The sequence below is a fragment of the Sceloporus undulatus genome, chromosome 2 (genome assembly GCF_019175285.1).
Source record: "Sceloporus undulatus isolate JIND9_A2432 ecotype Alabama chromosome 2, SceUnd_v1.1, whole genome shotgun sequence".
Lineage (NCBI taxonomy): Eukaryota > Metazoa > Chordata > Lepidosauria > Squamata > Phrynosomatidae > Sceloporus > Sceloporus undulatus.
Window position 1 is genome coordinate 170663404 of NC_056523.1, and position 13162 is coordinate 170676565.

General features: G+C 40.9%; 1 protein-coding gene across 1 annotated transcript; it reads right to left on the reverse strand.

Annotated features, from left to right (window-relative positions):
• Positions 1-701: 701 nt before the first annotated feature.
• LOC121921049 (retinol dehydrogenase 16-like) lies at positions 702-10220 on the reverse strand. The gene is made up of 4 exons (XM_042448515.1): positions 10071-10220; positions 5818-6144; positions 2334-2592; positions 702-915 (listed from the first exon to the last, which is right to left on the reverse strand). The coding sequence occupies exons 2-4, from the start codon at positions 6128-6130 to the stop codon at positions 717-719; spliced, it is 771 nt and encodes a 256-aa protein (XP_042304449.1). The 5' UTR covers positions 6131-6144; positions 10071-10220; the 3' UTR covers positions 702-716.
• Positions 10221-13162: the final 2942 nt, after the last annotated feature.

A 13162-nucleotide genomic window follows, 5' to 3' on the forward strand; every position in this document is an offset into this window, starting at 1 on the left:
CACATTGTGCTTAAAGAGGACTTCTCCCAGGAAGAGCTAGGAACACTCCAGGAACAAATCATTCACAGAATTTCCCCATGAATGATTTGTTGCTGGAGCTTTCCTGGTTCTTCCTGGGACAAGTCCTCTCTAATTGTGACGTCGTGTGAAAATCTTCACTGCGATCGTATGACTGTGCCTGGAAAATGCCTGTTTAAACCCCTGAATTTCCCTGTGTGATAAATTCCAATGCTGGTATTCTGAGATTTGTATATTTTGTGAGCTATTGTGACTTCTCTGTCAGAGAGAGCTGGTACCACAAAAACTACAAATCCAAGGATTTCATGGCATTGAGCCATGGCACTTAAAGCAGTGTCAAACTGCATTATTTCTGCAATGTAGATGCAGCTTCTAATAAATGCATTTTGGTACATTACATTAGTTTTTACTAACATAATGAATTTTAACATTATTTCAGAAACATTCATATTTTTGTGTGGATATTTTTGATGATTAAACTCTTTACAAAATTTACTGTTCACATGTTGGGTCAAAAGTGAATTGAACTAATTTCTTCCCCATCAGTATTGAGAAGTGTTGTGATACTGTTCTATCCTTTTTAAAGACAAACATTAAACTTATTTTCTGTCTTAGTGGTTGCAGCCCTCTCCAAACCTTTCATGGTAGCAGGTCTAACTTCAGGAATTTAGACCTTCTCACCTTTCATCCTGTGGCATTTATATCTCTAACCTGCAAAATGACCATAAAGTTGACTTACATCCCTCAAGGTACTGCTGCCCATAGCATTCTTTGATATCAGAAGGTACCCGGTTCCATATACGCCTCAAGTCTTCATCCCATCTTAAGGCAATAGATGTCATGAAAGAACCAGGCTCAATGATGCTAACTTGGACTCCAAAAGGACGGAGCTCTCGCCTGAATTGGAAAAAAGAGAGCAAGAGAAAAATAATTTCCATTAGAAGCAAAGTTATAATGCAGATAGTTTGCTTGATAGAGTATTCTTAGGAGTGGAGCTGGAGTCAGAAGCAATTTTGGGTGGAGCTAGAGTTGGTAAATATTTCCTAAATATATTATTTTATTCTTATGTTTCATATTTAATCAATTAAATATATTTTATATTCTATCAATCAAAGTAGCCTGATGATTTATGTGTTGGTGATGAAATGCCTTGTGCTACCATTTTACAATGGAAATTTTGCTATTGCTAATTAATACATTTGACATTTATGAAGGAGTAAGAGCTGGACAGTAGAAAAAAAAGAGGAGTTGGAGTATCTAGTATAGTGAGTCCAAAGCCCTGCTTAGCAGTTCTAATTTAGGAGTGCTCTGCTGTGATTAATGAAAGAGCCCTCACAATTTCTAACGTAAGAAAATAGCTTCACTACTGAGCATATTGGAAAACAAAATGCATGGAGATGTTCCAGCAGGAACACTTTATCTGCAGAATTGCCTCTAAGACAGGCTTCTGTGATGCCTATGGGTATGAAATGCACCAGTGGCTGGAACAACTGAAGGTTTAGAGAAGAGACGAATTCCTGATCCTCTTGGTTACTTCCAACTAGAATAGGCTCATTGAACCAGCTGTTGAATGGTGAGTCAAGATGTAGGTAAATCCCACTAAGCAATGTTTTTACTCTACTGGGGTCTGACAAAAGGATTCAGGCTTTTATTGTTGTTATTCCCCAATAGTTCCTTTTTTTTAGTCATCAGTCTATTTGGATGGAGAGAAAAGGTAGCCAACTGTGAGCCATCTAACCTGGTAAAAAGAAGACCACACTTCCCTCTGGATTGTGTTTGATATTCTTGGTGTACAAAGGGTGATGCTAGTAGAGAGGTTTAGTGATCTTTTTTGGCAACTTTGGTTCAGCATTTATACCTATTTCACAGTGATATTGGATAAGTGTTTTTTGCATTTAGTTTGAAAAACTACAGTTTAAAAATGTAATTTACTATATATTCCAAAATTTACATTTTATTAGAAGTAGAATATAGGTTGCATCTACACAGCAGAATTAATGCAGTTTGATACTCCTTGGATAGCAATAACAACAGCAAGGACATTTTAATACCACTTATCAGTGTACTAGTACTCCCTAAGCAGGTTACGATGTGTAAGCCAATTGCCCCCAACAAGCTGTGTACTCACAGAGGGCCAATTGTACTTGGAAGGTGAGGTCCATAAAGGCAACCATATCTCTCGGAAGCTGCTATTAATTATAGCAGATCAATCTGCCTAAATCTGTGTATCTTCATGTCACTTAGCTGAGCAAGAGAGAAAGCTGGACACACACACACACACACACACACACACACACACACAGTATTATTTTTACCTTATGCTGTCTGAGAAGGCTTCCACACCAAACTTGGCTAGACAGTAACCTCCACCTATGTTTATCACTCTTCCACCAACACTGGATACATTTACGACTCTCCCTCTTGCTGCTCTCACCAGGGGCAGCATGTGCAATGTCACGTCAATCAGTCCAAGCAGGTTGACATTTATCACCTCTGCAAATTGATCCTTGGTCAGCCATTCATTGGGAGCTACATGAGCGCCTGTAGCTGCATTGTTGACCAAGCCCCAGAGCCCTGTGGGAAGAAAGAGTTTACATATTCAGAGCTGTCTCTTCTGTACCATCTTTTAACAATGGGATGTTTATCATCCTTACTGAAATATCACATCGTTACAAATATCCTTGTGATTGTTATCTATGGAGCAATTCATTCTTGTTGTTGTGTGCCTTCATGTCATTTCTGACTTACGATGACCCTATAGGATTTTCTCAGCAAGAATTGTTCAGAGGAGGTTTGGTTTTGCCTCCCTTTGAGGCTGAGAGAGTATGACTTGCCCAAGGTCAATCTGAGCAGAGATTTGAACCCTGGTTTCCAGAGTTGTAGTTGTGGTGTAGTGGTTTGATTGTTGAACTATAACTCTGGAGACCAGGGTTTGAATCCCAGCTTGGCCATGTAAACCCACTGGGTGACCTTGGGCAAGTCACAGTCTCTCAGCCTCAGAGGATGGCAATGGCAAAACCTCTGAAGAACATGCCAAGAAAAACCCATGATAGGTTTGCCTTAGGGTCGACATAAGTCAAAAATGACTTGAAGGCACCACCAACACAAAGTCTAATGCTCAAACTATTGAACATATTTTTGAAATTCATTTTTATTAGAAAAAGAATGTATGAGATGCAGCCTCAAGGGATATAGCTATAGAGATAACATTGTAATTATGTCTCCTGATGTTACCCTTCCAAACCTACTTTTTAACCAGTGCTTTAAGCTTCTCCAACACGACCTTTTTTTGTGTGAGTCAGGCTGATAACATTGTCATTCATGAACAAGATGTCAGTCTGTGTTTAAAAACACACTTCTCTACAGTATCTCACACAATATAATGTTTATAACATTCACAAGAAAGACAGATTACAGAATGATCTTTACTAGTTCTCATTTGTACAAAAAGCATTCGTACTACCTCACTGTGTGCCATATTTTCATCCAGCCTTTTCCTTTGAGACTACTTTCCCCATATGTTCCCACTGATTTTCCTATTAGCTTCTACCAGCAATTCAAACCCTACCATTGACTTTTGCTTTTGTATATTTTGGTGGAAGGAGAAGACCTTTGCTGACCCTCCCAGCCTTATCCCTTTCATGATTCCCCAACTCTTTTGCTGTCAAGACCATGTTCACATTCTCTCTACCCTCTTTTTTTCTGCATCACTTTGTGTATGTGAGTGTTTTTTTGGGTGGTGGTGGACAGTTAATATCTATTCACTGTTGTGAAAAAACCTGGACATTAGTAAATGAGAAAACATCACCATGTCTTGTGAGTTATTTTTCTAAGATGGCTCCTAGTGGATATATACACCCCCAAACAGTGAAATATTCCCTTAATAACGTTTTGGGCATGACTTTAGATCCAACACTGTACTGTACTGTACTGTTCTGTAGTGAGCAGTAAAATCTTATTGAAATTTTATTTTATTCCATTTATATCCCACCTTTCTCTTGGCAAGTGAATCAAGGTGGCATACAAAATTTAAAACAGAAGTTTAAGTAAAAGCGAACAAGTAAACACAATTTCTATTAAAAACACTAAGGCTGCATCAACACTGCAGAAATAATCCAATCTGATATCTCTTTAATTGCCATGGCCCAATGCTATAGAATTCTAGGAGCTGTAGTTTTGTGAGATATTTAGCCTTCTTTGTCAGAGAGCTCTGGTGCCACAACAAACTACAGTTTGATTCCATAGCACTCAGCCGTGAGTTAAAGTGGTGTCAGACTGGATTATTTCTGCAGTGCTGATGCAGCCATAGTTAAGAAAAGATTTAAAATACATTTAAATAAAATAAAAATAGAGCACACCATTTTAAACAATATTATGCCATATGTTTAAAATCAATCAAATGCCTACCTAACTACAGTCTGCCCTTTGTTATCTATGGAGAACCATTCCAGATCCACCCTACCCTGTGGGTAAGGAAAAATGTGGGAACTTTCATCTTTAAGAACCATACAAGGTTAACAGAAAGAGAGATATGGAATATTTGATAGTGGAGAATTGGGGTTTAAGGAGGGTGATATTTACCAATCCTGAAGAGGGATCTATGGAAAGCAGAATATGGCTCAGACAGCATCTGAGGGCTACACAGGGAGAGAGTAATCCTGATCTGTTGAGCAGAGTTTTGGTCTGCAGCCACTGTGTGCACAAAGTGGCTGTGTGTCGGGTGGATATTTATGTTCTATTTTACACCCTCAAGGTGCATTCCCACTTAAAGTCCCATTCCCACTCAATGTAACAAAGACAAAGAGGAGGGATGATGTAGCTCTTTTATCTTGAATCATTTTCCTATTCTAACTTAAACATAAATAAAATAATAAATAAAATTTTTATTTCTATCCCGCTTTTTGCCAGGCAATCAAAGCGGCGTACAACAGGTTAAAACACATCCATATATACATAATGCCCCCCTTAAAACAAGATTAAACAATGTAAGATTAAAAACTACATATTAAAAGCCGACTAAGCTAAATAAAAATCATCATGGGCAGAGTTCACGGGATGGGAAGTCTTATTTGTGGCCGAGCATTTTATTCAGGGAAGGCTTGCTGGAAGAGATCCATCTTAATGGCCTTTTTAAAGCTCTCTAGATTGGTAATTTGACGGATCTCGTCCGGCAGGCCATTCCATAAGTTGGGGGTGGCTGCAGAGAATGTCCTCTGGGAGGTCGCTGTCAACCTGGTCTTTAAGGGCTGTAATAAATTCTTCCCAGAGGACCTGAGTGTACGGGGCGGATTATATGGAAGCAGGCGATCCCTTAGATAGGTTGGGCCCAAGCCATGTAGGGCTTTAAAGGTGATAACCAACACCTTGTACTGTGCCCGGAAACTGATAAGCAGCCAACGGAGTGACTTCAATATTGGTGTTATATGGTCACTCCTTGCTGTTTCTGCGACCAACCTGGCTGCCATATTCTGTACCAACTGGAGTTTCCGGACAGGCACAAGGGTAGCCCCATGTAGAGCGCATTGCAAAAATCAAGTCTTGAGGTTACCAGCGCATGTACTACAGTTTCGAGGTCACCCTGTTCCAGGATTCACTACCAAATTATAGTACCTGATCCTATTTTCCTTCAGGCCAGACAAAGCTACATCTCACTTCTCAGTCTGAGGAACAAAGCTTTTTTTACTTCTGCTCAGCTAACAATGCAAGCTGCTCTTGGGAAGAAGAGTCAAAGACTCTTCAACCTGCCTTCCAGACTGATAACAAAGAAAGAAAACAACAGAAATAGAGGGAATCTGTTACCTTTGCTCCTCACAATTCCTTTCACCCACTCGGTTGCTGCCACTACACTCTCTGTGCTGCTGACGTCCAAAATGGTGGTTTTCAGCCGATCGGATGTGGCCTTCTCTAGCTGTTCTGCCCCTTTCTGGGTGAAACAGGCAGCTAACACTCGGAGGCCTAGACTATCCAGCTGCCTGGCAAGCTGGTTTCCAAAGCCAGAATCACAGCCAGTGATGAAGACGTATTTCTCTCTGAGGTTGTCCACAGTCTGTCTCTCCCGGTACCATCGGCAGAGGAAGTAAAGCCCCAACAGGACAGCCAGGTAGAACCACATGGTTGCAGGCAGAGCTTTGAAAGGAAAGAAGCAAGCAGCATTAGAGCTGGTACATAGGCATCTCTTGGGCTGGAAGAGAAGGGAGTTTAAGGCTCCTGTCTGATATTAAGGCTATGTGAGAAGCACTGTAGCCCACCCAAAGGGAGGGCATGGGTACATGAACCGTTTGCCTCCCAAGTCACAGCTGCAACCTCATTAAACCTGTCAAAATGCATACCCAACAGAATAAAAGGAAATAGTGTGCTCTGAGTGAACTTAACTGTAAAGATTTTATATTGGTACTGTATATGTGCATTCATTATCAGAAGAATTGACCCACCACAGACAGAATGGCAAAGGTGAAGCAAAACCAAGATATTTTGATGCCCTATCTACCCATTGTTATGAGATGTTCACCAAACATGCTTGATCCAATGCCCATCAGATCACTATGGGCTTTTCTGACCTATTAAAAGGAAATATGTTTCCATTTTAAAATTTTGTCATTCTGTCTCTTTAGGGGGCTGAGCAGATGGGTCAGGATAACACAGCCTGACCCTGTGCTATTCTGGTCTGGGTGCTCACCTGAGTAAACCCCTGGTTGGCATGAGGATGAATGGGTGATTACATGCCTGTCCCTATGCTGACCCAGGGCCTACTATTGATGCACATTCCTTACCTTTCATGCCATTAGTGCTCCTGAGAAGGCCACATGGCCAGGTGCCCCATTTCTTCATCAGACCTGGTAATGGGGTTTTCTCAGTAGGAGTGATGGTGCAGCAAGATAAAGAGCATAGGAGGGGAGTGTATGAACAGCCAGGGTTTGCCATGGAATTTCCAGGAAATTCCATGGCAAACCAAATCCACTGCATCTGCACCCCATATCCAGGATCTGGCCCAATCCTGCCCCTAGGGTTTTGGCCTGCAGTGTCTAAGCTGGATGGTCCAAGGTTGGGGGGAAAACACAGACCAAGACTAGTTTTGCTGAAATTATTTTTTAAAATTTCACTTATGTTTTAAATTGATGTTTCCCCCCAAAATGACATAACAATAAAGGCATTTGTTCTTTCCACCTAGCTGTAATTGTCCCACCGTACGTTTGGAAGGATTTCAACATTTAATTCCATAACTTGAATGTTTCACCTGTTGATTATAGCAATCAAGCTGTTAACTTGCACATACAGCAGCCAGGCTTCTTGGCTGGACTTTCTGGTCAGTCCACAACCAAGGCTTCATTTTCCAACACTCATTTCTAATTGCTGTCCTCAAAGTGAACTTGGCTGAGATGTATTCACCACTCCTTCTTATACAAATATATTTCTAGCTCCAGAAGGAGTTCGTGAAATGAGTATGCCTAGCATTAGCATGGCAAAGATCTTTTGAACAGACATTCCTGGTTCTTTTTAGTTTGCTAACTGCTTTCTGACAGGACTATCAAACTTTAAAATTTGGGCAAAAAGCAAACATTCAGCAGGTGAAGCTTTTCCTTGTCAAGAATTTACAAGGGTGACAGAAGTTTTCGATTTCTGCTTGTCATTTGAATTGCAAAAGAAGAAAGCTCCTTCCCTTGTTGCTATGCTCATACCTCATCTTGCAAGCATTAAAGAAAACATGTATTTGCATTTGAGGTGGACAACTGCAGTAATAACAGCAAATGCTTTGCTAAGACTTTTATTTTACTTTCAAATTATCCTAATAAAAACAAATGAAATACCATTTATGCAATGACAGAAAGAAATTTCCAGATTTATCTGGCAGGCAAGGAAACCCAGTATAAAGCTGACAACATTGTTTGATGCTAAGGAAAGGGATGGTCTAGGACGTCCAAATATTAATTGAATCATGAGGCCTGATGTTTTGTGTGGTTAAAGAAATGAATTTTGCTCAGAGATGACAGACTTTTGGAACTTGAAGGTCACAATTTAAGATTTGGGTGGCATGACTGCTATAATAAAGTCAAAGTACATGTGGATTAAAAAAATCATTGTATTAGGAAGGTTCTTATACAGCAGTGGTTCTCAACTTGTGGGTCGCGACCCCTTTCGGGGGTGAACAACTCTTTCACAGGGGTCACCTAAGACCATTGGAAAACACATATTTCAGATGGTTTTAGGAACTGAGATACCGCTCTGCTATGGTTGGGGGTCATCACAACATGAAGAACTGTTTTCAAGGGTCGCAGCATTAGGAAAGTTGAGAACCACTGTTATACAGGTTTGGTAGAAAAGTAAGCAGACACTTTTCTCTAGGATAACATTAGCCACTTCATGACAATAAGCCTTCTTTAGGAAGGAATGAGTCAAAAATTGGAAATAGTTGATTTTGTCTTCTGTACTTTGACTATGACACCTGGGAGTTCAAATCAAGAGAGATGCTCCTTAAGAAAGGTAAAGATGTTAATTGGTTTACTTATCTGCAGTTAAAAGAAAATTAGATAAGATAAGAGAGATCTAGTCATAGAGACTGGAGAAAATGATTTTTACATAGAATTGTGTAGGGACAATGAACATTTAGTTTAAAAAGTGTGTAAATTGAGTTTATCACACATGAGGAATTTCTCTTAATTTCGAATGAAAAGAAAGTGGGGCCAGAACGCATTCACATTTGCTAGTTTAGCGCAATTATGTGAATGCTCATTGCATTCAAACTGGCTCCCCATTGCCCCAAAATAGCATACCAGTGCCCGAATTTGCGTGTGGCAGTCTATCATGCAATATTGTGAAACCCCATGATTGCGCTTGTACTGAATTCCCATTGCCCGAATTTCTGTGTAGTGGGTTATCACGCAATAACGTTAAACTCCATGATTGTGTTCAGATTGCCATTGATTATACTTCCAATTTCCCTTGTCTGATAAACTCCAAAGACTACTGAAACTAGACTCAAAACAGGGACTTAGCCAAGGGGGGGGGGTTCTTGGGGTCCGGACCCCCCTTCCATTAGAAAAATGAATGGTGTGTGCTGCTGCGCCGCCGCACTCAAGCCCCATTATAATGGTGGCACTTAGTCTGGACCCCCCCCCTTCCTAAAATCCTAGCTACATCCCTGCTCAGAAAATGAGCCAGTAAAAGAGCATTTAATAAGGTGGGCACAAAGTTTGGAAATAATGTGCAAATGGATGTATGGGAGAAAATGTGGATCGTTGACATCAAATGTACTTTGAGTAGCAAGTTAAAAGAAAAATAATATAAGGTGATGTACAGATTATATTTAACCCCAAATAAGTTGAAAATGTCTAATAATGTTTCAAATCAATGCAGAGATTGTCAAGATAAGGAGGGCTCTTTTTTCATATGTGCTGGACTTGTAAGAAAATGAAAAGTCTAAGATTTATATGATAATTCAAAAAGTTTTAAAAGTAGATTTTTGCAATGTCACAATGTTTTTCCTAGGTATTATGGAAAGAGAACTGGACAGTAAACATGGACAGCTTTTCCAATATTCAACAGCAGCAGCAAGAACACTGTTTGCTCAATCTGGAAGCAGACTGGAGCACCAATGATGGGAGAACAGAGATTCTAAGATTGCTGAGTTACCCTAAGTTGCCAGACATATTTGGATTTTAAAGGAGAAGCCAAGTGGAGATATTTTTTTCCAGATGGCAAACCATTTATGGGGTTTTTGAGCAATAAGAAATCTAACGATGTAGTAATTTGTGACTATAACTAGTAATTTTAGTAGCAGGATTATCTAGTTGGAATAGTAGAATAATATATTTCGTCTTTCTCTTTGATTCTCCCCCCACCTTTTATTACAGTCTGGGGGGGAGAGTCAAAAGAACCCTTTTGTGTCTATAGTTGTTTTGTGTTTTAGTTAGCTAGTGTTAAATGTTGTAGTGTTTTAGTATTCTGTTAAATTTTAATGTAACTTTAGTTATGTATGTACATTTATTTTTCAGAGAGAGAGAGAGAGAGAGCATGCAGTTGCAGAGAATAGAGCTGTCTGGGAATGTGCACCTAACCTGTTGTTGGTTAAATGAAAGCCTTCCAGGTCCAGGTGGTAGTGGTGGACAGAGCAGAGCTTTCTTCTTCTTTTCTGGCTCTTTCTGTTCTTCCTGTGCTATTTGTGCGTGGAGAAGCCGTTGCTGAACTTTGAACTGTATAATTGATTGTAGGCAGTTCCTCCCTCTCAACAGAGTTGGCTCAAAGTAACAGTCAATACAGGCACTTTCCTGAGTTTGTAGCATTAAAGTGACTTTTCTAGGCTAGCTGGAGAGAAGGAAGAAAGGCACTGTCTCAAGCCTTCCCTTTGCAGATGTTTGAGTCCTCTGATCTGGGTTTCTCTAAGTTCATCCTGTTTCCCGTCCAAAAATCTACCTTGAAGAACATCTGTGTTATACCTTCCAGCATTTCAGAAATTAAAAATGAGGCATGTGTGGCCAAGCAACATTGGACTGTGGTCAAGATGGGGGATCATTATTACTGAGAAGGAAGTAACAAGCTAGGAGAGGCAGCAACATTTTCCTGTTGCCTGAGCATACTAGGAAGGACTTGAATTCACCATTTCTTCTGCTCTGAGTTAACGGAGTGAAAACTACATTTCCAATTTGAACTTGGTGCTGGAGCAGACAGGCAGGAAAAAGTGGCTTGATCCTGCATTTTCTGGAGATGGACTGAAACCCAGCTGTCTACATGGCCTGCTCCCAAGGTGGAACAAACACCTGCAGGAAGACTGCATGGTGTGGAGTCAAGCCACACCATTGGGTTATTATTATTTTTTGTAATCACCCACCACACACATGCACCGTTACATGAACACACCACCTGTGACCTCCAAGTACTTCTCACGTCCTGCTCAGATGCCATCCTATTGGATGGCCATACTTTGATGGTGCACACATGGAGTGCTCTGCTGGTACAGGGCATCAGACCAATGGAGTGCAGTAGTGCCAAATGATTCACCTCCCTTCACCCCATGCCCCCCCCCCCATTGGACTGTCTGCTTTGTGAATGGTGTAATTACATCTATTGGGTTCGTTGCAGTTTCACTTTTTTGCATTTCCACAGTTTTGCACTCACGCTGGGCCGTTTATATGCAGGTGTGAAGGTGCACATCATTTGCACTAAGTCGAACTATCCTGGTTTCTTTTTGCTCTGGCTTTTATGAAGGCTTTGTTTCGGTCTCCACCTGCTTTGGAGGTATGTGTCATATAACCACCCTGCATTCAAAGCATCTGGAAGCTGCTTTATTTGGCCCATCTGTTGCACCCCTCAGTTTGCACTGATTGGGGTAAACTGAGGATGAAGGAGGCAAGTGGAAGAGAGAGAAAACAAGATGTTACAAAGGATTAATCAGGAATGTTCCAGCCAAATTGGGTCATTTTGATGACACGCTGCATCTTTCAGCATTTTAGACAATTTATTGACTCAATTATTGTATATTGATTTATACATTCAGACCAACACACATTATTCTCCTTCTATGCATAGACCTTCCTGGGGTCCCAAGAATGCTATTTTTAAAACCAACCTTCTTGATGCCCTTGCAACTTCCAGCAGCAGCTATTTTTTCCTCAAGGCAACATTTATTTATTTATTCCAATCATGTCAGATCAAAGAAGTGAAAAGGAGAGAGTGCTCAAATACACAGCTGATGGAGTTAAGACAAGATTGGGGAGGGGAGGGGGAGGAGCCAGAGTTCAAAGCCTCCACACTGGAGCCAAACCTGGAGGGAAATGCTCTTATCTTGCAGGAATAAAAACACATGTGCAGACTATGGGAAAGGTCAGGAGAAAATAAATGTTGCCTATCTATTTGATCACCTCCTGCCATTGGAGCCAATCCCAACTCCTCTCAGCCATGAAAGAGCAGGTGGGTGGTGGGATGGCAGTGCTGGAATCAGCATGGCTGACAAAGTAGGGGAATCAGTAGATGTTACCTGCTCAAGAGGAAGAAAACGAAGAAGTGAAGGAGAGAGAAGGTGTAATCACTAGGAAAGGGACTGCAAGAGAAGGTGAAATATTATTCTAAGACAATGTTATTTTATACCATAAGTATCATATGGAATAAGACATTGGTGTAATTGAATAACAACTTGCTGTTGTGAATAAATACTCTGATGATAAAGTAGGTTGGAAGAACCTCAATATTAATTTCACAAGTATGCAAGATAAGTTTAAAGGAATATACTCAGGAGCTTTGTAGTTGTTCTACAAAACATATCTTGGCAGCTGAGATGCATTCATACAGTATAACTTCAGCCAGTAGAAGGCAAGAGCAATATGGATACATTTATCTATCAAAAGCGATACTAATTCAGCTGTCAGACAAAATGCAGGTGTATCTTGAGAGGCAGTTTATATTGCAGTTTACAAGGAGGTACGGTGTTAACAGGGTGAGATTCTGTTATAGAGGAAGGCAAGATAGATGCTTAAAATTCATCCTACTTTCCTGTCACCCTGTTAACTCTAAAGTACTGGAGTGTGCCAACCCAACCACAGAACCTTTCTCTCCTCCTCTGTAATGCCAGGTCAATTAAGAATAAAGCCCATATATTATATGATCTACTTCTACAGTAAGATGCAGACCTGGCTTGTATGGCAGACAACAGCTGGGGGACAACAGCAATGTAACTTGGGCTCAGTCTCTCCCAGCTGGGTATGACATTAGTGAACAGGTAAGGGGAAGTAGGCAAGGGGAAGGAGTGGCTGTAGTCCATAAGAACAACCTTACCCTGACCAGGATACCTGACTGGCAATTAGACCACATCAAGGTATTTACCTTCACCTGAAGTCTAGGGACAGTCTGGGGATTCTGTTGGTATACCAATCACCCCATTGCCTAACAGACTCCCTAGCCAAGCTGACACAACTGGTCTCGGAGCTGGTGTTGGAGACTCCCAGGCTTCTTGTTCTGGGAGACTTCAATATCCTCCTTGAGTCCAGCTCTTCAGATCTCACAGGTACAGCTTGGGAGTTCATGTCTGCCATGCATAGACCCAGAGACTATTTGGGACAGTTAGTACATGGGCCTGTCCCAAATAGTCTCTGGGCCTATGCATTGTGCGGGTCATACCCTTGAAGCTGTCTTTTTCATGGAACAGGAATTTCCATGA